This window comes from Aquarana catesbeiana, linkage group LG12, assembly GCF_042186555.1.
Source record: "Aquarana catesbeiana isolate 2022-GZ linkage group LG12, ASM4218655v1, whole genome shotgun sequence".
Lineage (NCBI taxonomy): Eukaryota > Metazoa > Chordata > Amphibia > Anura > Ranidae > Aquarana > Aquarana catesbeiana.
In genome coordinates, this window is record NC_133335.1 from 27,798,243 (window position 1) to 27,824,669 (window position 26,427).

The 26,427-nt window shown below is 43.3% G+C and overlaps 2 protein-coding genes across 2 annotated transcripts in view; both read right to left on the minus strand.

Annotated features, from left to right (window-relative positions):
* NTSR1 (neurotensin receptor 1) overlaps window positions 1-24,610 on the minus strand; it is a 218,692-nt gene extending 194,082 nt beyond the window's left edge. The window contains exon 1 of the mRNA XM_073607497.1: window positions 22,819-24,610. Coding sequence (XP_073463598.1) covers window positions 22,819-23,541 — 723 coding nt within the window. The 5' untranslated portion in view covers window positions 23,542-24,610. The remainder of the gene's footprint in view (window positions 1-22,818) is intronic.
* Window positions 2,496-4,119, minus strand: LOC141114047 (uncharacterized). Its single transcript, XM_073607498.1, has 2 exons — window positions 3,271-4,119; window positions 2,496-3,182 (listed from the first exon to the last, which is right to left on the minus strand). Exons 1-2 carry the CDS (start codon window positions 3,282-3,284, stop codon window positions 2,513-2,515), a joined length of 684 nt encoding a protein of 227 aa, XP_073463599.1. The 5' UTR covers window positions 3,285-4,119; the 3' UTR covers window positions 2,496-2,512.
* Window positions 24,611-26,427: the final 1,817 nt, after the last annotated feature.

The following is a 26,427-nucleotide window of genomic DNA, read 5'->3' on the forward strand; positions in this document are numbered from 1 at the left end:
TGGCCAATCATAGCTAATCAGCTTTTGTGACATAATTCCTGTTCCTGTTCTCTTCCTGTTTCCTAGTCCCCTAGTAAACTGAGGAGAATGTTGGCTCTGCGTTCCTTAATGACAGCTGTCATAACTGCTGGTGTAGCAGTGTTGGTGGAAGAGGAGGAGAAAGAAAGGAAGCAGAGAATGAGGATGAGAAGGAGACGTAGATATTGGATACATCCAATAATCATCAACCGAGATACCAGAGGCCAGTTCTGGGCCATGTTCCAAAATTTGCGTGGTTACGATGACAAATTCTTTAATTACACCAGGATGTCTATTGCAAGGTAAGTAAAATGTGATATGTGGATATGCAAAAAAAAAGAAAAATGTTTCATAGTTCTTTACTTAACCACTTCGCGACCGCGCTACAGCCAAAAGATGGCTGCAGCGCGGACGCTATCTTCCGGGCGGCCGTCATCAGTGCCATCTGTCATCAGTGCCATCTGTGCCACGTATTTGTGCCACCTGTTATGAGTGCCACGTGTCATCAGTACCACCTGTCATCAGTGTTATGAGGAAAGGTTGCAAGACCTTAGTGCCACGTATTAGTGCCATCTGTCATCAGTGTCACGTGTCATCAGTGCCACGTATTAGTGCCATCTGTCATCAGTGTCATCAGTGCCACGTATTAGTGCCATCTGTCATCAGTGTCACGTGTCATCAGTGCCACGTATTAGTGCCATCTGTCATCAGTGTCACGTGTCATCAGTGCCACGTATTAGTGCCATCTGTCATCAGTGTCACGTGTCATCAGTGCCACGTATTAGTGCCATGTGTCATCAGTGCCACGTATTAGTGCCATCTGTCATCAGTGTCACGTGTCATCAGTGCCACGTATTAGTGCCATCTGTCATCAGTGCCACGTATTAGTGCCATCTGTCATCAGTGTCACGTGTCATCAGTGCCACGTATTAGTGCCATCTGTCATCAGTGTCACGTGTCATCAGTGCCACGTATTAGTGCCATGTGTCATCAGTGCCACGTATTAGTGCCATCTGTCATCAGTGTCACGTGTCATCAGTGCCACGTATTAGTGCCATCTGTCATCAGTGTCATCAGTGCCACGTATTAGTGCCATCTGTCATCAGTGTCACGTGTCATCAGTGCCACGTATTAGTGCCATGTGTCATCAGTGCCACGTATTAGTGCCATCTGTCATCAGTGTCACGTGTCATCAGTGCCACGTATTAGTGCCATCTGTCATCAGTGTCATCAGTGCCACGTATTAGTGCCATCTGTCATCAGTGTCACGTGTCATCAGTGCCACGTATTAGTGCCATCTGTCATCAGTGTCATCAGTGCCACGTATTAGTGCCATCTGTCATCAGTGTCATCAGTGCCACGTATTAGTGCCATCTGTCATCAGTGTCACGTGTCATCAGTGCCACGTTAGTGTCACGTGTCATTGCCCTGGTACTCCAGGGCCTTCAAAAATGTAATAGGTAGTTAGATATGTAATTTATGTTCCTAGAACACCTGATGGTGCTCCCTGCATGTTGGGCCTTTCTATGTGGCCAGGCAGTGAAAAAGTCCCACACATGTGGTATCGTAATACTCAGAAGAAGTAGCAGAATGTATTTTGGGGTGTTATTTGTGGTATACACATGCCATGTGAGAGAAATAACCAATTACAATGACAATTTTGTGGGAGAAAAAAAAAATATTCATTTTAAAAAGAATTGTGTGAAAAAATGACCACATCAAAAAGCTCACCATGCATCTTAATGAATACCTTGGAATGTCTATTTTCAAAAAAGGGGTCATTTGGGGGGTATTTGTACTTTCCTGACTTGTTCGGGTTGCAATAAATGAGAAAGGCCGTCAGTACTTCAGATATGATCATTTTTTTTGGATTTGCACCATAACTTGTAAACTCTATAACTTTCACAGAGACCAAATAATTATTTTTATATGAAACTAAGAAAAATGAGTTTTTTTCAAAATTTTAGCTCTTTTTTCATTTATAACGTAAAAAATAAGGGCAATGATAGGTGGCTATCACAGACGTTCAATGATAGGCAGCACTGTGAGGTGACACTGTAGGCACGGATGGGTAGCACTGTGGTCACTGGTATGTGGCGCTGTTGGGCAGTGGTTAACTACACTTTGATTTATATATTTGATTTATACTCCTAGATAAAGAATTTCTGAGCCCCCTTTTAGATATCTGTTTTTTTATCATTGACCCTAGAGATTAGGACATATTAAATTACCATTTTTTTTTAACAGTTTTGACGAATTGCTTGGTCTGCTTTCCATCCATCTGGAGCGACAGAACACAACATGGAGGAGGAGTATCTCACCGACTGAAAGACTGATAATCACGCTAAGGTAATCTATATTTAATTGGATGCACAAAAATGAACAAATGTAACACACAAACATCCATAAATTTAGTAAAACATTTTAATCTAATTAAACCCAAAACATTAGATCTACCAAACATGCGATCTTCTTTTTTAAATTTTATGTTTATTTACAATTGCTGATAGGAAGGGACATATTCTGAATAGGAGGTGACACTGCTGGTGGAAGGGCTTTGGGATGGTGCAGCAAAGGTGGAGGGAATCGGGGAAGGAGATGGATACGGGATTGGTGGACGGGAAAAATTCTGCATTGTGCCATACTCATCCGAGTATGGCCTAAAGCGAGATTGATAATATTGGTGGCTTCTGGGCGGTGGGGGGTTGGAGTAATGATGAGCACCGGATGGTGGCGGTGGTCCAAAATTTTGGGAGGAACCAATATATTGCTCATGTAACAAATCCATCACCGCTTTCTTGGCGTTATGTCGTCTGTCCTCTGGAATTTTTTTGAGCATTCCAGCCACCATGAGCCCGAAAGCATGCTCTTCCTTATCCAAATCGTCTAACTTCTGATTTAGGCGATCCATAAGGTCAGCAAATCTTTGCATGTTGTCAACACGACTGCTACGTGGTCTAGCAGTACGTGTTGACCTTGCTTGCATTGGCTCAGGCTCAGGCTCAGGCCTTTGTACGTGACTAGGGCCAGCTGTCTCCGGTGTATCCACTATTTCGGGGTTCTCCTGGATCATCGTTTCATCCTCCGATTGATGTTCCTGCGGCCCTTGAGGTTCCGGAGGTGCCTCCTGACGTTCCTGAGACACTTTCCAACTGGATTGTGTTCTGTAATAAAAATATAATACTGTCAGGCACAACCTTGTTTATATAACTGTATAGTAGCACTTTGATAATATGAAATATGTTATCTCACTCTCTCAGCTCCATGCTTGGTCTCAAAAATTCCAGCTCCTCTGCATGGACATAGGGTACCACCCTTTTGCTGCCTGATCCACTTCTGGCCTCCAAGAGTTTGCGTAGATAACGCTTGTAGCAGTCTCTCAGGCCCTTCCATCTTACTTGTATTGCTGTAACTGCAAAAAAAGAAATTGAAAAATAACCAATTATGTATTTTGTCTTTCAGGTACCTTGCAACCGGTCATTCACTAATTAGCCTTCACTATCAGTTCATGGTGGGCAGGTCGACTATTAGTTATATTATCAGAGAAACATGCCAAGTCATATGGGACGTGCTGAACCCAATCGTGATGAAGAGACCGACACAGGAGAAGTGGCAGGATATTGCAAGAGCATTTTGGAGTCGTTGCAACTTCCCAAATTGTATTGGAGCCATCGATGGCAAACACATACGTGTCGTTAAGCCTGTTGGTAGTGGCAGTATGTATTTTAATTATAAAAAATACTGCTCTTTTGTACTACTTGGCGTGGCAGATGCAAACTACTGCTTCAGCTATATTGATATTGGATCATATGGAAGTACCTGCGATTCCCGTATTTTCATAAATTCTTCTCTTGGTCAAATGCTAAGAAATAACCAGCTACAGATTCCTGACGACTATCCACTTCCTGGCACTAGTGAACCCCCACTACCCTATGTCTTTATAGCTGATGAGGCTTTTGCATTGGGGCAACACCTAATGAGGCCTTACTCGAACCGAAATTTGAGTACACCCAAGAAGGTCTTCAATTACCGTCTCACAAGGGCAAGAAGGGTGGTTGAGTGCACCTTTGGCATTCTGGCTAATAAATGGCGTGTGTTACACACGTCTATAGCCTTAGACATCGAGAACGCAATTCTTGCTGTCAAAGCAGCATGTGTGCTCCATAACTTTGTTAGGGTACGTGATGGGTACTGTTTTGAAGATTCCCTAATGCACGACCTGGAGAGTGCACACCTCAGTGCTTCTAGGGGAACTATCGATGGCAGCAGTGTTCGAGAGGCATTTACCTCATACTTTGTTTCACCGGCTGGTGAAGTAGCATGGCAGTTGGATGCTATTTAATAAACCAATTTCAGTTATTTAAATATATTTTTTTCTGATCTGTCTGTTTTCTGAAAGCCTGTATAGGTAATGATTTAAGTTTTGTAATAAATGTGTAATACTTAACTATAATGTATTACATACTATTAGTTTGTTTTATAGAAATAAACTGTTATAATAAAAAAAATCATACTTTGTTTTGGGCTGTATTGATATTGATCATTCATTCACGACAAGGCATACACCATGATTTGGCTATGTTTCCACTTGTGCGACTTTTCATGCGATTTGGGCCTGAAAAGTCGTATGTCATGTGGTACCCAATGAGTATAGTCACACGACAAGGCATACACCATGATTTGGCTATGTTTCCACTTGTGCGACATTTCATGCGATTTGGGCCTGAAAAGTCGTATGTCATGTGGTACCCAATGAGTATAGTCACACGACAAGGCATACACCATGATTTGGCTATGTTTCCACTTGTGCGACTTTTCATGCGATTTGGGCCTGAAAAGTCGTATGTCATGTGGTACCCAATGAGTATAGTCACACGACAAGGCATACACCATGATTTGGCTATGTTTCCACTTGTGCGACATTTCATGCGATTTGGGCCTGAAAAGTCGTATGTCATGTGGTACCCAATGAGTATAGTCACACGACAAGGCATACACCATGATTTGGCTATGTTTCCACTTGTGCGACTTTTCATGCGATTTGGGCCTGAAAAGTCGTATGTCATGTGGTACCCAATGAGTATAGTCACACGACAAGGCATACACCATGATTTGGCTATGTTTCCACTTGTGCGACATTTCATGCGATTTGGGCCTGAAAAGTCGTATGTCATGTGGTACCCAATGAGTATAGTCACACGACAAGGCATACACCATGATTTGGCTATGTTTCCACTTGTGCGACTTTTCATGCGATTTGGGCCTGAAAAGTCGTATGTCATGTGGTACCCAATGAGTATAGTCACACGACAAGGCATACACCATGATTTGGCTATGTTTCCACTTGTGCGACTTTTCATGCGATTTGGGCCTGAAAAGTCGTATGTCATGTGGTACCCAATGAGTATAGTCACACGACAAGGCATACACCATGATTTGGCTATGTTTCCACTTGTGCGACTTTTCATGCGATTTGGGCCTGAAAAGTCGTATGTCATGTGGTACCCAATGAGTATAGTCACACGACAAGGCATACACCATGATTTGGCTATGTTTCCACTTGTGCGACTTTTCATGCGATTTGGGCCTGAAAAGTCGTATGTCATGTGGTACCCAATGAGTATAGTCACACGACAAGGCATACACCATGATTTGGCTATGTTTCCACTTGTGCGACTTTTCATGCGATTTGGGCCTGAAAAGTCGTATGTCATGTGGTACCCAATGAGTATAGTCACACGACAAGGCATACACCATGATTTGGCTATGTTTCCACTTGTGCGACATTTCATGCGATTTTACCCCCAGCTAGCGGCCAAGAAAGGGTTAAATACCACCGCAAAGCGCCTCTGCAGAGGCGCTTTGCCGGCGGTATAGCCGCACCGTCCCATTGATTTCAATGGGCAGGAATGGTATACACATCGCTCCGAAGATGCTGCTGGCAGGACTTTTTTTGCTGTCCTGCCAGCGCATCGCTCCAGTGTGCAAGCCCTCGGGGCTTTCACACTGGAATGACAGTAGCGGCACTTTCGGGGAGCTTTGCAGGCGCTATTATTAGCGCAATAGCGCCTGCAAACCGCCCCAGTGTGCAAGGGCTCAACACCCGCATAATAAACAGGCATTAGAAAATTTTTAACTTACGTTTTTCACTATGTTGGCTGTTGGTCATGATGTCCCAATCTTCAAAGGACCCACGGCAGATCTCCAGCCACGCATTGTCCTTCTTGATTTGATCCCTATACGTGGGATCGTCCTTGTCATAGAGACATGGGCGCTGTCTCACAAGCCTTATTAGGCATTCGTTGTCGATTGGCTCGCGGTGAACCACCTCCCTTCTGCCTGACATTCTGCTCTATACCACTGTCGGCAAGACAAAATGGTGACAGTGATGGAGGAAGGGAGGGATGAAGGGAGGGATGAAGGGAGGGAGGGAGGGGCAGCATGAGCTTTTTTTTTTCTATTTCCTGTCAAGTCGCTTGTATGGGGATGGGGATCCGACTTGCAGGCGACTTACATTGAGTTGAATGGGTACAAGTCGCCTACAAGTCGGATAGAAGTAGTACAGGAGTCTTTTCTGAAGTCGGAGCGACTTCAGTAGTGTCAATTAAGACGCTCCCATTGCCTACCATGCTAACCTAAATGCAAAGCGACTTGGGGCGACTTGGGGCGACTTGAGGGCGTACAAGTCGGATCCCAAGTCGCCCCAGTGTGAACCGACCCTAACTCCCCTTACACAGGGCAGTGTACCCTTCCATGTGACCACAATTAAGGCAGCAAGGTAGGCAGCCCTCTTAAGGGTCTCTACAGAAAAATAAACATGTTATTTTGCCCAGCATAGGCAAAGTACAGACCTATGTTAACCACTTCAGCCCCAGAAGATTGTACCCCCTTCCTGACGGGGGCACTTTTTACAATTTGTCACTGCGTCGCTTTAACTGACAATTGCGCGGTCATGCAACGCTGTACCCAAACAAAATTGGCGTCCTTTTTTCCCACAAATAGAGTTTTCTTTTGGAGGTATTTAATCACCTCTGTGGTTTTTATTTTTAAAATTTTTGCTATAATAAATTTCCCCCAGTTTAAAAAAAAAAAAAAAAACTAATTTCTTCATCAGTTTAGGCCAATATATGCAATAAGCGTATATTGATTGGTTTGCGCAAAAGTTAGATTTATGGCATTGTTATGGCATTTTTTTTCATTTTTTTTTTTACTAGAAATGGTGATCTGCAATTTTTAGCAGTACTGCAACATTGCGACGGATAGATCGGACACTTTTGACATTTTTTTTAGGCCATTGACAATTATACAGCGATCAGTGCTATAAAAATGCACTGATTACTGTGTAAATGTCACTGGCAGGGTAGGGGTTAATACTAGGGGGTGCTCAAGGGGTTAACTGTGTGTTCCCTCAGCATGTTCTAACTGTGTGGGGATGGAAGTGACTAGGAGAGGAGACATATCGTTTTTCCTACTTAGTAGGAACAAACAATAGGTTTCCTCTTCCCTGGCAGCACAGGGATTTGTGTGTTTACACACAAATCCCCGTGCTGGCGCTCATGCACGCGATGTCGCATGGCTGGCGGCGATCGTGCCCGCTGGCCACGCGCATCGGGTTCCCCTTCGTACAGTGGGCGCGCACACACCCTTAGGTGGCCGAAAAAGAGAAGGACGTACCTGTACGAGGTTTCGCCCATTCTGCCATAGTATATCTGCATGAGCTGGTTAAGGAACAGTGGCAATAAGTGTTAAAAGTAGTACAGTAAGTAGTATAGATAGTAAACACACACTGTTTAATTTACATTGTCCCTTCTATTTCTGTATGTGGATGATGGCGCTGTAATTATTTTAATTAAAAAAAACATCTAAGTACCTTTTTTCTAAGTGGTGCACAGCTGTCACATGACCCAGATTTTTCTCAGCCTGTCTGCAGGGAAACATAAGCAGCAAGAGCTTCTAGCTGCTGGTCAGATGTTCCAAATAAAAAAAAAGCAGCCTTTGGAATACAAAGTAAAAATAAATAAATAATATCAATAAACTGTTTTAAATTGTCATACAAATATATATTTATAATGAAATCTTTATTATTTTGTTGAAATAACATGGTGTGGGCGGATTTCTGCCAGTCGCAGGCTGTCACGCCCCTGTAGCCTGTGTCTTAGAATAAGAGGGAGGTGAAGCCTCCATCAATCTACATGTAATATCCCACCCCCAATGTATTTAGCTGGTTAGTGAGCATGCAGGAGGAGGGAGGGAGTGGGCTGTCATTTACCACTGTGTATACGCCCACATGTGTGACTCTATAGTCACATGGGCTGTTCAGATGTGATAGGGAGGAAATGCGCAGCATAGAAACTCACTGAAAACTGAGCATGTGCAGAGTTGCCTCTACAGCTGCAAAATCCCTAGCTGAATTGGGCACATGAACAGAAGGGGGAGATAGAGAGCAGCAGATCAACCAGTTTTTTTGCAGAATACAGAAACCGAATACCATAGTGACTGAGTAAGTATGAACAGTGGATTTAGTGACACTTTAATTGAGCAAGCTGAAGTTAAATAAATCCCATGACTGTGACTGAGTGAGTATGGACAGCATCTAATACACCATTTATTGATCGTTTTTTTATGATGTGGGTTTAGTGACAATTTAAGGGTTAAGCATTAGACTTGGGAAAACGTATTAGGAGCAGGTTGAGGAGTAAGTGTTGAGGGTAGGTTTAAACATTATGCATTATTTTATGGGTTAAACTTATGCATAAGGACTGGTAAACAGCAATACATTTGATTTTTGGTGGGGTTTATCTTCTACTAGTCTGTAGGTCTGGCTAGCCCTGGTCCTCCAGCTGTCCAGGGACTACAACTACCAGCCTGCTTTAACAACCGCTTGCTGTATATCTGTATTTAAAGCTACATTGGTGTAAAATAATCCATCTGGGTAAGTCACTGCAGGCTTCCCGATCTAGCACCTTTAATTCGGCTGATCCTGGCATTTTCTCGTCCTTCATTTTCCTGTCCGCCCCACCATAAAACATTCTCACTGTGACCCTCGGAAGTGCCAAGCTCTTTGACACTGTTCTGTCCCCTCCTGCCAACCTCGCCAGCGGAGACTAAAACCTCTTCCGAGTTAATTGCATCTGTCGGCGCTTAATCATGATGTAAATCTGTCTCTTTGATCACAGATTTAGGAAAGAGAAAGCAATTAACACAGATATGTCTATTAGATATAGAATCCTTTCGCTCAGCCAGATTACAGGATGGAAAAATGCAGAAGCTTACAGAGACGCAATAGAGAAATTAAAAAGCCAAGGCATTGGTATCTCCTGGATTTAGCAGGCTTACTTCAAAAGAAAGTACAATGAGTAAAATGAGCTAGTCCTACACAGGGAAGGATTTATATCCTCCAGAGAAAGTTCACGTAAAGTATATGTGAACCCTAACTTTGTAAAGCAACCCATTCAATTTTAAATAGAAATGAAAGACAAAACGGTTGGGAGGGGGGGGGGGGGGCGGGAGAAACAGCACCACACTGATCTTCTGAGTGAGTGGCTGTGCACAAGTCCAATCATTAGAAGAGAGTAGGCTGAGTTCCCAGCGCACCCAGAAAACTGACCATGCTGTGTTTTCATGTCTAGTGTGGTCAGTGTTTAATAGAAAACATAGGGACTGGCAGGAACACCAGGGATTCCACACAAAGGAAGCAATACAAAGAGAACAGGATACTGTATATACATGGTATAGCAGGCACATATCAAGAATATGAAATGTTGGGGTAACATATTCTTTCATTTACCTTAAAGCATCAGTCCAATCAAAAGTGGTGTTTCAATGTTTGGTAGAACCTGGGGTCTTAACCAGGCCATAGATGGGCTAGATGTTTCATTGAACCAACGGGTTGAAATAAAAAACTGACCTGATTCCCATATCCACACATTCAAGGTGGATGGGGGAATTGTCCCTGTTGTGTCATTGTATTCTGATCGCAGGGAGACTTCCCTACCGTCAGAAAACACAGATCAGCACTGTGTCTGTGTGTCTCCCTCCAGCAGCTGAAAGCCGGCAGGAGGGAGAGAGGGAGAAACTGGCTTTCAGCTGTCAGGGGGAGAGACACAGACAGTGCCTCATTAAGGAATTGTCCTCCTGTCCCACTGCACCGATCTCCGAGCTGTCTGGGTCCCCCTATGTGCCTGGGCCCTCTACAGGAGGCCTGGTGGTACCCTCCTGTCGACGGCCCTGCAAGACTTATCCTTCATCCCTTCTAACTGTTTACAATGCCATATTGGCTCTCCCAGTATAATCAGCAGGGCTCTGCTCTCCATGTGGCAGATGTCCCTGCACTTCATCAGGTAAACAGAATGCAGAGGACATAGACAGCAGAGCCCTGTTGAATACACTGGGAGAGCTGATCTTCCAGTGTAATCTGCAATGCTGAGTTGTCAATGTGACAAGTCTGGCCTGCTCTTAATTGATGAGCGAAAGCTACAGTTGTAACCACTATTCATAAATGAGTGTTCTGCTTTATTTATTTATTTATTACAAATATCGTAAACCTATTACAAATAAATACAAGTTTAACCCCTCGTTAATCCTAATTACTTTTATTAACCCCTTTGTTGCCTTACCTCTCTTAGCTTCCCTTTTTTTATTTTATTATTTACTGTTTATACACTATGTTGTCAAAATTATTGGGACGCCTGCCTTTACACGCACATGAACTTTAATGGCATCCCAGTCTTAGTCCGTAGGGTTCAATATTAAGTTGGCCCACCCTTTGCAGCTATAACAGCTTCAACTCTTCTGGGAAGGTTGTCCACAAGGTTTAGGAGTGTGTCTATGGGAATGTTTGACCATTCTCCTAGAAGCACATTTGTGAGGTCAGGCACTGATGTTGGACAAGAAGGCCTAGCTCTGATGTTGGACAATAAGGCCTGTCTCGCAGTCTCCACTCTAATTCGTCCCAAAGGTATTCTATCGGGTTGAGGTCAGGACTCTGTGCAGGCCAGTCAAGTTCCTCCACCCCAAACTCGCTCACCCATGTCTTTATGGACCTTGCTTTGTGCACTGGTGTGCAGTCATGTTGGAACAGGAAGGGGCCATCCCCAAACTGTTCCCACAAAGTTGGGAGCATGAAATTGTCCAAAATGTCTTGGTATGCTGATGCCTTAAGAGCTCCCTTCACTGGAACTAAGGGGCCAAGCCCAACCCTTGAAAAACAACCCCACACCATAATCCCCCCCCCCACCAAATGATTTGGACCAGTGCACAAAGCAAGGTCCATAAAGACATGGATGAGCGAGTTTGGGATGGAGGAACTTGACTGGCCTGCACAGAGTACTGACCTCAACCCAATAGAACACCTTTGGTATGAATTACAGTGGAGACTGTGAGCCAGGCCTTCTGGTCCAAAATCAGTGCCTGACCTTTACAAATGCACTTCTGGAAGAATGGTCAAACATTCCCATAGACACACTCCTAATCCTTGTGGACAGCCTTCCTAGAAGAGTTGAAGCTGTTAGGGCCCTTTCACACCGGGGAGGTTTGCAGGCGCTATTGTGCTAATAATAGCGCCTGCAAACTGACCCGAAAGTGCCGCTGCTTTGATTCCAGTGTGAAAGCCCCGAGGGCTTGCACACTGGAGCGGTGCGCTAACAGGACGGGAAAAAAAGTCCTGCTAGCAGCATCTTCGGAGCAGTGAAGGAGCAGAGTGTATACCGCTCCTTCACCGCTCCTGCCCATTGAAATCAATGGGACGGCGCAGCTATACTGCCGGCAATGCGCCTCTGCAGAGGCGCTTTGCGGTGGTTTTTAACCCTTTCTCGGTCGCTAGCGGGGGGTAAAACCGCCCCGCTAGAGGCCGAATAACAAGGGTAAAGCGCCGCTTACAATAGCGGCGCTTTACCGCCGTCGCTGCCCCCGCCCCAGTGTGAAAGGGCCCTTATAGCTGCAAAGAGTGGGCCAACTCAATATTGAAGCCTACAGACTAAGACTGGGATGCCATTAAAGTTCATGTGCGTGTAAAGGAAAGTGTCCCAATACTTTTGGCAAGTTTTATAGTGTATGTAAGATTGCAATTGCTAGTTTTTTTTTTAGCACTGAAACAAGATTTTTTCTTAGCAATGCTTTGTGCCTGAAACAAGATTTAGGTGTCTTTTATAAAATGAACAAATCATGGCATAAAATGTCATATTGGATGAGTTACCTTAATTTTCAAGATGAAACAATGAAATTTGGTTACCATTATGATTAATGAGATTGTGATTCTGTTTCCCGTGCTATGTATGACTAAATCACAATAATTTAACCACGTCTTAACACCTTCCTTATCCCCTTCGGCAGTGGTGTCAGGTGGGGGGGGGGGGGGGGGGGGGCTGAGGGTGACTGGAGCCCCGGATATGCAACACACAATTCTCTTCTTCTTTAATGGGATAATAATGAAGCTGCTTTGCTGGTGATACTGATGGAGTTCTTGCAAACAAATTTTCAAAGGCTTTTTTTTTCTAGAGTTATCAAGAATAATATTATTATGCTTTTTTTTTATTTGGGCAAGTTACCACAACACCATTATCCTGTAGTTTTTAAGATCAAAGATACAACTATGTTGGCGTCCCTTGTTAATTTTACATTGTATTTTTTAAAATGTAACTGCCGACTCCCAAACTGTCATTTGAAGTAAAACACATAGCCAAGTATTATTCTACACAACTTTTTTTTTATTGTACATTAAAAAAATAAAACAAATAAAATTAGACATGCTATCTACCAATAGAACTTAACCAAAAAGTGCATTCTATGCATCCAAAAATATAGAAAATATACCAAATCAAATCATTATTCAACCAAAAAAATAATGTCAAAGCAATAACTCCAAGGCCAATAATAAAAAACAAGTAATCTCCTCCAATTCCACAACATGTCTGGTTGACGAACGGCCGTTCAGAAACTAACTGAAAAGCGCGAACTGAAAAGTGCGAAATGAAAAGTGCGAAATGAAAAGCGCTAATCAACACTCACCAAACTACTAACACGAAATTAGCAGAAGGAGCCCAAAGGGTGGCGCTAAAGAGCTGAAAAACAACGTAGTGCGTCACTACGTTCGTAATTGTTGGCCAACAATTGTATGACCGGGTGTATGCAAGACAAGTTTGAGCCAACCCCCTTCGGACAAAATTCAATTTTGGAATTTTTCCAAATTTGAAAATTCCAATTTGTTGGCGGAAAGTCCGATCCGTGTGTACGAGGCATTAGAGTTACTTACCTGCAGCTGGGAAATGCCAGGCAGATTTGTGTTGTGTGGCAGAGCTGTGTAAATCTCAGAACAGGATGGAGAGAAATACAAATCCTTCGGCAGGTAAACCAGCTGCTATATATAAGTTTTATCTGTGTATTTATGTGTATTATTCGTCTAGAGTTCAGCTTTAAGCCCGTCCATTTCCATACTTGGAACAGCTGATTAGATATGTCAGATACAAAGTATATAATGTGTTTTGCTTACACCAGCAGGCAGAAGCCATCCTGACTGTGAAAAGTAGATTACAGAAGCTAATGCACAAAGATAGCACCCTGCAATTTCTCTAGATTTATTCATGTAAATTGCTATTTATAGTATAGCTGACAACCTGCACCTCTTCCCTTGGGAACTCCTGACATTAAGCCTGGATTCTCACCTTTGCATTTTAGCTTGATGTTTGTAGCATTGAAATCAATAGAAACACATCTCAACACTTGGGGTTAAGGTGTGCATCATGACAAACATACAAATATCATGGCTTGCATCAAGGTTTGTTGATGTGCGTTTTGATGCCTGTTGGCATTTTAGTACAAATTGCAAATCCAACACAAATTGAAACCGTGCAACAATGCAAGTTAACATGCACTGATATGTTTTTTTGCTGCGTTTCCATTGATTTAAATGGAAAACACATTGGTGGAAAAACATGGAGATGATCCATCCTAAATGTATGCACGGAAATAGTTATTGCTTAAATTTTTGGTTTGTAACTAGACATTATTACTATTATTATTAAACAGGATTTATATAGCGCCAACAGTTTGCGCAGCGCTTTACAACATGAGGGCAGACAGTACACTTACAATACAAATCAATACAGGAGGAATCAGAGGGTCCTGCTCGTTAGAGCTTACACATGAGACGAACACCCCCATGTTCGGTTTGCAGCAGAACTACCGAACAGGGGAAATGTTCCAAACTGAACGGCGAACCCCATTAAAGTCTATGGGTGCCGAACGGGAAAAATCAAAAGTGCTTACAGTGGAACCTTGGTTTACGAGTAACGCGGTTAACAAGCGTTTTGAAAGATGAGCAACTTTTTTTTAAAATCCTGACTGAGTGTTGTCTCGCAAAACGAGCAGGATTCAAGCCAATGGGATGTGAAGTACTGCATTTGGCCAGAGGTGCGGGGGGGGGGTGCCGGTGACACTCGGAACAGTTTGGAGCCATTCGGAAATACTCTGAACCACTTGGAAATACTCAGAAACACTCGGAAATACTCTGTTCCCGAGTGTTTCCGAGCCTTTCTGAGGGTTTCCGAGTTTAGCCGAGCTGTGCCCGAGTATTTCCGAGGCTCTCCAGTGTCCCCCATCTCTGGCCACATGCGGTATTGCATGCAATAGAAGTCAGTGCGGAACAAATTATCTTCATTTCCATTGACTTTTATTGGGAAACTCGCTTTGATATGCGAGTGCTTTGGATTACAAGCATTCTCCTGGAACGGATTATGCTCGTAATCCAAGGTTCCACTGTATATGCAAATAATTGGCCATAAAAGGGGTATGGGGGTCCGGGTACTGCCCTGGGGCACATGTATCAATGCAAAATGTTTTTTTAAAAACTATTGTTTTTTCAGGAGCAGTGATTTTAATTATGTCTAAAGTGCAACAATAAAAATTAAAAATTCCTTTAACTATAGTGCCTGGAGGGTCCTTTTAATGTGCCTATAAAGTGGAGCATCTGTAGCATGCATAAAATATGTTGCAGAAAAAAATGACATTTCTAAAGGAATAAAAAAAGGGTCAAATCACATTTAAAATGACATGCGGTTACAATTGCCAGCTATTGAAAATATAAAGAAAAAAACCCCCACAAAATCCATACCTTATCCAGGCATGCAGAGCATGCTGGGTCTGTGACGTCAGAAGGGGGCGGTGCCGCCAGGTGACATAGCCAGGTGGCCCTGCCCCTTACCTATATAAGTAATTCATTAATTTTATTTTTCATATCCGGCAGTACGGCGGGTTGCTTAATAAATGACGATGGATTTACACCGGGGGGCACTATTTTTCAATTTTTAATAAAGGAATTGTCAAAAACTGTGTGTATTTTTATTACTTTTTGACACTTTTTTGGTAAATGGGTAGGGGTACTATGTACCCGATACTCATTTACATAGGGGGGCCTCCTTGTTAAAGTGGGCTTCCAGATTCCGATAAGCCCCCTGCCCGCTCACTACCACAAACACCGGCCACGGTTGTGGGGTTAAGGCCCTTGTGTGGTCTGGTATGGTTTAGGGGGAGGGGACTCACTCGCCTGACCTGCCAGGCTGCATGCCTGGATAAGGGTCTGGTATTGATTTTGGGGGGACCCCACGCCGTTTTGGTTTATTTTGGCATGGGTTTCCGCTCCAAATCCATGCCGGACCTAAAGGGCCTGTTATGGACTGGACACAATTGTCGCTCCTTTCGCTGCAATATGAAATAAGCCTTAATACATATTGAATTTGTAATGATGGGACTCCTGCAGAGGGACCCATAGATAAAATAATCCACTAACATAACAAAAAAGGGATTAGGTCCCTGGCTGCTCATCACAGCCACTGAAGGCTAACGTGGTGACACTCTGACATTGTGATGGGTTGCCATGGGGAATTACTATAGTTATATGATCACAAACATTTAAAGTGTCAAGGAATAATCTATATATTTAGGAAGCACAGAGGACACAGAAGATACATGAGAATACCAACACAGTGCAAGTATTTCATACTGCATGAAGTAAAAGAACTGCAATATCTCAGCACTGTTCCAGTCATATAAACTGACTTTATTCCAGAGTCTAGAACAGATGTAGGAGCAGGAACTGAGACATATGAGAGCTGTCATGGTGCCAGATTCACAAAATATGACTTCATTTATAGAAACCTGTGGAGCTGCAATATGTTTTTATCAGTTTCCAAATGTTCCGTTATGCGTAAATTTAACAATTTTTTTTCAGCTCCCACTGACTCTGGACTTGAGCTTCCAGGAAATGCTGAAAAATCGTGCATACTAATTCTTAATTCTAGCGTAATGATACTTGGGGATCCTGGAAAGAGCCACACTTAACTCCTGTAGGATCCCAGGGCAATGGCACATGGACTCTTTGGCAAAAATGACACACTCACTAGTGGGGGTCCCTTAACAATGACACACTGACACTGGGGCTCCCAGATTGATGACACATTGATAAGTCAGGTCCCAGAAAAAAGGACATACTGACAACTGCCAGTCCCAGGACAATGATACACTGATACTGGTGGTATCAGGGCAATGACACACTTATTCTAAGGGTCCCAGAGCAATTAAAGATTGACAATGAGGTTCTCAGAGCAATAGCAGAATGACACTTGGTGTGGGCAGACCAATGACACACTAACAATAAGGTTTTCAGAACAATGACAGACTGACACTTGGGAGTTGGAAACACAGAACAAGACACCGGGATCCAGAGAAAAATAACACTATGACATTTGGGGACCCCACAACAGGAACGCTCGAAAACTTGGGGAGCTGAGAACCATAGCACAATCACACGTGAAGGCCCAGAACAACAACGCAGAACTTGGGATCCTGAAATAATGTCACATTGACATTATTGCATATAAGTGTCCGGCCACATATAGCCATTTACTTGTAGGGGTGGCATCATGGCCCCCAGCGCAGAAAAGCACCAAAAAGGTTATTCTACAAGAATCAAAAGCATGTAATTGTCCATGTGCATGAGGCCTTAGCTTCATCTTGCTACTTTCTGCTTCAGTTTTGAATGTAGCTGTTTTCCTTGAGGCCATAAAACTGGTGACATTTTTGTATTTGAGTCTTACACATGGTGACCCGAAACAACAACATACGTGGGTTGATTTACTAAAACTGGAGAGTGCAAAATCTGGTGTTGCTGTGCATGGTAGCCAATTATCTTCTTCAATTAAGCTTTGACAATAAAACCTGAAAGCTGGTTTCTGTGTGGATTTTGCACTCTCCAGTTTTAGTAAATCAACCCCATTGACTATCAAATGACTAAATTGTAAAAGCGGGTAATGCATATTAACCTGAAGTTTTCCCTTCAAACATCTAGCTCTGTGAAGTAAAAACTCCATTTTGTTTTTCCTACATATGATTTGATGTTTAAACACAGGATCTCATCATTTCCATTCACTTCTTCCCCAATCTTTTGTAAATGAGGCTCCTTACCAATTCATGAGTACACTGAAATTTGGGTAGCCTTGTAAACTCACCCTTTGAGCCCCAGATCAACTTAAATTTGGTAGCTAGATTTATGGTAAGAACATGATGGCTCCTGGTCAATGGTGCCCTAGTAGAAGTGTACACTGTTGCTTATGTCCAAAGATAAAGGCTGATATTCAAAGTTTTAGTACTATGGCCTGGTGACAAGACTTGAAAAATAATGTTCAGTATTTGGAATGCTTAATAATGGAATACTGAAGCTAGAGGGGTCAAGACAATGATTCCATAGCTAACTAATTTGAGCACCAATGATGTAGAGAAATAAATATAAGGAGATTACCTGTAAGACATGAGAAGTCTTCTTATTATACACTAATTACATGTATTACAGCTGCCAGTCTTTATAATGCCCAGATACATCTGTGAAAGGCACATCAGGGCTGGATTAACCATTAATCATGTAAGTGGGTGCAGCGTGGTGCGGTGGCAATAACACACACTCAGTCCAGGTGCAAATAAAGGAACTTGTATTGAAGTAAAGGAAATAAAGATCACAACAAGCCCGGGGGGGAAGAAGGCCCAGCCAACCGGGAACACTCATGGATGACAATAGCGCGTAGTCAAGCCGACAGTGTCTGTCTGGAAGGGCAGAATGAGGCCTGGCCGGTCCAAGCCCAACTGGGAAGGTGTCCAGGGAGAGTGTCAGAGCCGTAAGATTGCCATATTGGTCTGGAAGCGTTCCCTACCACTAATACTGTGCCTGACAAACGGGTGACCTGTCCCTACACTTCCACAAATGATGAATGCACGCCAAACCCAGGGGCCAATATCTTAAATAGACTCTGCCACACCTAAGATGGCCACCAGAGTTGCATAGGCGGTCAGCATCCAACCGGATCGCTGCCCCAGTGACTCAGGAAACCATAGAGGAACAATGTTCCTCCTGACTTTCTCTCCCTCTGCACTGCCGCTGCAGATGAGCAAGCAAAACAAGCGTGTGCTTAGAGCGCCATTGGAAGAGGGCACCATAGCCTGGTTAAAAGAATAAATGCACGCTAAAACCAAATGCACTTGTCCATTTTGAATTGAGTTAAGGGCCCCACGCACAGATGTATACTTACCAAGAAACCTATACTTACCATCAGGAAGACAAAGGTAGACAAGCCCCATAGATTTCTATGCTGCTGTAATGTGCTTATGTGGCCAGGAGAAAAAGGGGACTTGTGGGGGGGGATTCAAATAAAAAACATTGGCCTTGTCAGACAGCTCTCGGTAAGTATACAATTGTGGAGGAGTTGGCAGGTAGGATCCAAGGGGGGCACTATTCTTGGGGCATTGGTTGCCCTTAATCTTGCCCTAAGGCACCTGTATAATTTTGAGTGTGATCATTGCAGTTTACTCACCCAATGAGGTTATCGCAAACTTCATTGCACCACTAAGAACATTTTATGCTGCAATTCAAATAAATAATATGTACATATAACCACAATTAAATAAATGTCTTTACATTGGAAAAAGCTTTCAAAGCAGAGCTGTCCTTCATCCAAAAAGGACTTAAAAAAATCTCCAGTAGTATAATCCCTCATTGTCATTGACTGTAAGTTATGGAATTGTGCTTGTGCTGAGTTTATTTAATAAATATAATTATATTGCTATCTGGCTTTAAAGCAGTGTAAGCATACTGCATTCTAATCACAGCAAAGGATGATAAAGGAATAAAAGGATGCTAAAGGTACAATTATGAATTTCTCAGGGATCCTATACAACAGGTCCACTGCAATGTCTTCAAATTCAAAGACTATGTTAAAACCAACGAGGGGCCCAGTGTGAGGAAACCTTTAGATGAAAATAAATCAGCATAATTGATGACAATTTTCTCCCACGTGTATAATGGGAATGCTAGTCTGAAAAACATAGGAATTGAGTATACTTTGTGAACACCATTTTTAAGACAACCCACCTCAGATGATTCTATAAATAATGCCAGAACAAAGTTTAAATTAAGCTACAATAAGTTGCAACTGTGCCCCATGGCAACTGATGGCCAAAATTTTGGAGTATGCTCAGAAAATGATGCTTTTGAGACCTCTGGTCTATACAGTGAGGAACAGATACAACATGCAGATGCATCTTTATTCATAACTTTTAGGGAAATAGATCTGAGAGGATAGATCTAAATACAGACAAATAAAACTTTTTTGTTTTGGATAGAGTGGGAAAGGGAGGAAAAATCCAAAATTTTGAGTAATCGCAGCAATAAACTCAGTTTAGATAGATTTCCACCTCACTTACTATTGCAGCCTTTCACAACCTTTTTAACAAGAATGGACAATTTCAGGTCTCAAAGAAGCCCTGCTAATAAATGATTACTTATTACTTACGTAATATTAATACAATTATGAATGATTTAATAATAGAGATAATAATACTGGCCAGAAAAGAAACGCAGACAGTGAAAATTGTAGTGTTCCCTCATGTCGATGGTCAGTGAAGTGCCCCCTTACATTAGTGATCAGTGGATAAGGGCCCCTTTAAATTGGTTGGTTTTGGGAGAAGGGTCTCTTTATATTAATGGTTATTGGGAGAAGGGCCCCTTTATATTGGTTGTTATTGGGAGATGGGTCTCTTTATATTAATGGTTATTGGGAGAAGGGCCCCTTTATATTGGTTGTTATTGGGAGAAGGGTCTCTTTATATTGGTGGTTATTGGGAGAAGGGCCCCTTTGTATTGGTTGTTATTGGGAGAAGGGTCTCTTTATATTGATGGTTATTGGGAGAAGGGCCCCTTTATATTGGTAGGTATTGGGAGAAGGGCCTCTTTATATTGGTGGTTATAGGGAGAAGGGCATCTTTATATTGGTGGTTATAGGGAGAATGGCCCATTTATATTGGTAGGTATTGGGAGAAGGGCCTCTTTATATTGGTGGTTATTGGCAGAAGGGCCCTTTTATATTGGTAGTTATTGGGAGAAGGACAGCTGAAGTTGACCTTCTGGAAAATCTGTCCTGCTGTCCGGATTTCACAGGAAGAATAGTATCTAATTCTGATCTTGCGTCTGACTTCAAAGACAATGCAAAAAATGCTAATGTTTAAGAAGAGTCATTTAATGGTTGAATATGTTTTAGTACTAAACAACCAATGGTGAAACTCTATTAAAATGAGACTGTACTACTACCCCTGGAACCCCAAAGCTGGGTTGAATCTAAGCTATGACACTACTGTGCTTCTTGAGTGACCCCTAAAAAATGGGGTTGCTTTGAACATACTAAAGCAAAAGCCAAGTTGCAACCTATAGCTGCCTTCTAGATGTCCTATTTTATTGTTCTAGAAAATGAAAGATGACTTGTGATTGGTTTCTCTAGGCAACACATTAAGCTTGCTCCACATCTGTCCCTTGAAGAGACGCACACTATCAGCAGAAGCCTCCTCTTTGCCCCACACAACAAGAAAAGCTCGGAATTTGAGTGATGACATAATTCCAGGTGCTAATATATGATATAATTTATGGAACAAGGTCCACTGAAGAAAAAGAACTTTAAGCTTCTGCACTTTACATTCTTATATATACTATGGGTGTCTTAAAGGAAACCCATGCCAAGGAAATATGGGGATTACCATTCTGTACATTTCCTTCTAACTTTGCTCTGACTTTATTGGCTGCAGAAAGTAGTGAAGTAAGAAAGTCAGGCATAGAAGAGAGTGTGGTTCATTGTGCTCTCTTTCATTCTTCTTTATTAGTTACATAAATACAGAGCTTTTAATGCTGCCCCTATGTCAAGCATTAGTGACTCAACCTCACTGTCGCTTGATGAAGGGGCTGCATTAAGAGCTTTAAAACTTTGCTGTATTTATGCGACTAATAAAGAAGCCTGAAGGAGAGCAGCATGTGTTGGTGATCTAAACTCTTTTCTATAATTTGTAATGGTGCCATCTGTGGCAGATCACTGCAATACTCAAACACTGAGTGTTTGGGGTGCACCAAACTCCTCCATTCACAGATAATCAGGCATGACTGCCAGGCAGTTTGCATTTTTAGAAGAAAGCCAGGAATGGCCTCTTCTTTATTCATTTTGAAATGTGTTTCCTTTCATTGTAAAAGGTACCGGTCCCGTGTCAAGCATTCTGTATTTATTTTTAAAAAGTCAGGAAATATATTGAATGCACATACTCAATAAGGTAGGGGTAGGCAACCTTGGGCCCTTCAGCTGTTGCAGAACTACAAGTCCCATCATGCCTCTGGGAGTAATTGTAACTGCCAGCATTGCAATGCCTCATGGGAAAACAGCTGTATGGCCCCAAGTTGCCTACCCCTGCAATAAGGGAATGAGAAATCTGCATAGTGTTGTAAACCATATCAACCAATCAGCAGTCAACAATCCACTGTCTGTCTCTAGTAGACAGAAATCATATTGTTCTACTGTAAATCAGTGGTCATCAACCCTGTCCTCAGGGGCCACTAACAGGTCAGGTTTTATGTATTACCTTGAGGAGATGCAGACTAGAATATTGCAATCACTGAGCATCAAATTATATCACCTGTGATATATTTCAGTTATCTTGCAAACCTGACCTGTTAGTGGGCCCTGAGGACAGGGTTGATGACCACTGTTCAAGATTATTGTACTTTGGACATCACCACTACTCTTAGCACTTGGTGATTAAGGAGTAATCCCAAAGCCAGTATTTCAAGTTTGTGTTCTTCTTAACCTGGTTGTCTAATTTACTGTCATCTTTTTTCCTTGGATGCCAACAAACACATGTATGCACCTTTCCTAGTTGGATTTTACATTTTTGTAAATTACAACAGGTGGTGAGAGACCCCATGGCTTCAAAGCCTGCAACACCCGCAGAGAAGCCATCCATTGATTCCTCTGGAGATCCATGGAGCCAGTGTTTGATTTAACCCATTAGCACCCAACTGTACATGTCAGCTTTGACGGACAGACTTTGCAATAAACTGTTTCTGAACCAGAGTTCCATGGAACCTTAGAGTTCTTTCTGAGGTTTTTGGGGGTTCCTTGAGCTTTAGGCAATGGTCAATTGATCTCCCACCTTCACTGATCACCAATGAATGTGGGTAATTTTCCATTACTTCTAAACTGACCAGACCACTCATGTTAGAGGGGACACCAAGTATTTCACATTATTTATTCTTATAATAAACTTTCTTTGACTTATTAGTCACGCTAATGTATCATGAGCTGTAGGCATAATTATTTTTTAGCAGGGGTTCCCGGAGAACCTGAAAATAATTTCAAGGGTTCCTCAGTGGTAAAAATGTTGAGAGGCTGAACTATATAACCTACACATTCACATGACAAGAGGTAGACCACACAGGTCACCATCACTCACCTGAATAACCGTTTTGAAGGTGGACATCTCCACAATCCTCGTGCAGACCAGGTGATCTGGGTCTTCCACCCCTAACCCATAGATCTCCCCCATAGCGAAAATCATTGGGGTGGCCAGCAGCAAGGAGGCCACCCAGATGAAACTGATGAATTTCTTAGTCCTGCTCCTTGACATGATGCTTTTGGCCTTGAAGGGGTGACACATGGCCATGTACCTCTCCATGCTGAGGCTGGCAATGTTCAGGGCAGTGGCATAGGTACAGGCATCCCTAAGGAAGTAGTAGCCCTTGCATATCACATTGCCAAAGGCCCAGGGATGGTGGACCCAGATGAAGTTGTAAGTCTCAATGGGCATGCTGAGAAGCAGTATTAGGAGGTCAGAAAGGGCCAAGCTGGCTAAGTGGTAGTGGACAGTGCTTTGCAAGTTCTGCATGGACTTTTTCCTCAGCAAGGTGTAGGCAGTGATGGAGTTGCCAGTACAGCCTACCACAAAGAGGAACAGGTAAATGACCGTGACCAGGACTTTGGAGTAGATGTCCGTGTTAACGTCCAGGTCGCCTTCAGAGACGACATGTCTGGTGCTGACGTTGGACAGGTTCAGCATGACCGAAGTGGTTGACAGCCAAAAGTCCTGCACCTCCTGGAAGAGAGGCACCTGCTGAGTCGCGTTAAGACGCATGATGGGTGGCTGGTGCAATATTTCAGCTGCAGAGCCGGGGTTCATTTTAGGGACTGATCAAGGTGGAACCCCAAACACGGGACTCAACGGGTCTTCTTCAGTCACTGCAGTCCTTTCATCACCAAAATACCACGACTTAGAGATCAAGCAAGCTTCTGAGCCTGAAGAGAATGCTGGTTGGCTTGCTTCTCTTCAATGTGTCCCTCCGAGGGGCCATAGTCATCTAATATCTTCATTGATTGAACCTGCCTCTTCTACCCACTCACTATTCCTCCCCCGCCCCACCGCCGGCACTGCTGCTCCTCCACTCACTACTGATGCTGGATAGCACTGCTCACTGATGCTGGGGGTTCGGGTCCTGAGTGCTCAGTGATGCTGGGGGTCCATGTCCTGAGTGCTTACTGATGCTGGGGGTCCGGGTCCTGAGTGCTTACTGATGCTGGGGGTCCATGTCCTGGGTGCTCACTGAGGATGGGGGTCCATGTCCTGGATGCTCTCTGATGCTCGGGGTCAATGTCCTGGGTGCTCAGCTCAAGGATGCTCGGGCATTGGATCCTGAACGCTCAGTGATGCACGATGTGTGTCCTAAGCGCTCGGATACTCGGTGTCCTGATCTGATGCTGCTGGTTGTGTCGCTGTGGTTGTGTGCTAAGCAGTCGGTGCTGAGATCTGTCTGCTTCCTAAGCGCTCAGTTCTTACCGCTGTCTGCGAGGGCTCAATGCTACTGGAAGTATCTTCATGGTGGCTACCTAAAATACTTGTTCTACTATTTCCTCCCTCTCTCTCTCTCTCTCTCTCTCTCTCTCTCTCTCTCTCTCTCTCCTTGTATCTTTTCCCCTCGATTTCACATTCTCTCTACTTCTAACTCTCCATGCACTTCTCCAGCTCTCTACCTCTCCATGCATCTCCCCCTCCCCTCTATTTCTCTCTGCCTCTCTTATTAATCTCTTATCAATGTAGTTTCCCCTTTCTCTGTATCATATTATCTCCCCTACTCCTATTCTCTCTTGGTCTTGCTCCATTTTCATCCTGTCTTTCTCATTCCATATTTCTCCCCATCTTTCTCTCTCTTTTCCTCTCTCCATCTCCCCCCCCCCCCCCTTCATTTCTCTCTGTCCCTCTCTCTCTCTTATTCTGCCCCCTCTATTTCTCTCTGCCCCCTCTCTCTATCCCTTTCTCTCTGCCCCCTCTCTTTCTTTCTCTCTCTCTTTCTCTTTTTCTGCCCCCTCTATTTCTCTCTGTCCTCCTCTCTCTTTCTGCCCCCCTCTCTGTTTTTCTGCCCCCTCTATTTCTCTCTGCCCCCTCTTTCTCTTTTCTGCCCCCCTCTCCCTGTTTCTCTCTGCTCCTCTCTCTCACGCCTTTTCTAATTTTCTGCCCCCCTCTATTTCCCTCTGCCCTTCCCTCTCTCTCTTTTTCTGTCTCCCTCTATTTCTCCCTGCTCTCTTTCTCTCATTCTCTGCCCCCTCTCTATGGTTCTCTGTCCCCATCTATTTCTCTCTGCATCCTCCTCTCTCTCTTTCCATACCCCCCTGTATTTCTCTCTGTATCTCGCTCTCCCCCCACCCCCTCTCTCTCTCTTTCTCTGCCCCCTCTATTTCTCTGCCTCTCTTTGTCTCCCTCTATTTCTTCCTACTCCCCTCCCTCTCTCTCTCTCTCTCTCTCATTCTGTGCCCCCTCTCTTTCTATCTTTCTCTGCATCATCCTTAATGTCTTTCCATACCCCCTGTATTTCTCTCTGTCTCTCTCTGCCTCCATCCTTCTCCCCCCCCCCCCTTCTCTCTCTTTATCTGCCCCCCTCTATCTATCTCTGTCCCTATCTCTTTCTCTCGGTTTCTCTGCCTCCCCCTCTTTCTTTCTATGCCTCTCTCTATTTCTCTCTGTCCCTTCTCTGTCTTTATTTACCCCCTCTATTTTTCTCTGCTCCTCTCTCTCTTTCTTTGCCCCCTCTATTTCTCTGCCTGTCCTTCACTTTTTTTTCTGTCTCACTTTATTTATTTATGCCCCCTCTCTATCTTTTTTTTCTCCCCCTCTCTCTCTCTTTCTCTGTCCCCTCTATTTCTCTCTGCCTCTCCATCTATCTTTCTCCACCCCCCTCTATTCTGTCTTTCTTCTTCTCTTGCTCTGCCACTCCATCTATCTTTCTCTTCCCCTCTCTATTTCACTTGTTCTCTGTATATATTTTTCTCTCTCTTTCTCTACCTCTCCATGTATTTTTTTTTCTCTCTCTACGTCTCCATGTATCTTAATCTGCCTTCTCTTTCTCACTCTCTCTCTCTCTCTCTCTCTCTCTCTCTCTCCCCCCCCCCCCCCCTACGTCAATACACATCTCTCTTTCTCACTACCTCTCCATGTATCTTTCTCTCTCTCTCTCATTCTCCCTCCATGTATTTTTCTCTGCCCCCCTTTATTTATTTCACTCACTCTGCCTTTAGCTCTCTATATATCCTCTCCCCCTCTCTTTCTTTCTCTACCTCTCCATGTATTTTTCCCTCTTTTTCTCTGTCACTACCTCTCCACATTTTCTTTTCTTTTCTTTTTCTTTTTCTCTCCTTGGCCTGTAGCATACTGTATTCTTTCCCTTTTCTTCAAAAACTTTTTGTTTTTGTATAACATTTTACTCTAAAATCTTCCTTTATATGATCCACATTCGCTCCATCTTCTTGATCTCCTGTGTCATTTTCCTTTCTTCAAATTTTTTGCCTTTTCTCTGTAACATTCTGTCTCTCCTATTTCATTCTCTAGGTTACTCCTTGTGATCCCATTTTCATTTTCTCTTTCTTATTCCATCTTTCTTTTCATCTTCTTCTCTCCTTTACTCTCTCTTTCTTCCTCTGTTTCTCACTGGCCCCCTCTCTCTCTCTCTGCCCCCTCTGTTTCTCTCTGCTCCTCTCTCGCTCTCCTTCTCATTCTCTGCCCCCCTTTTTCTCTCTG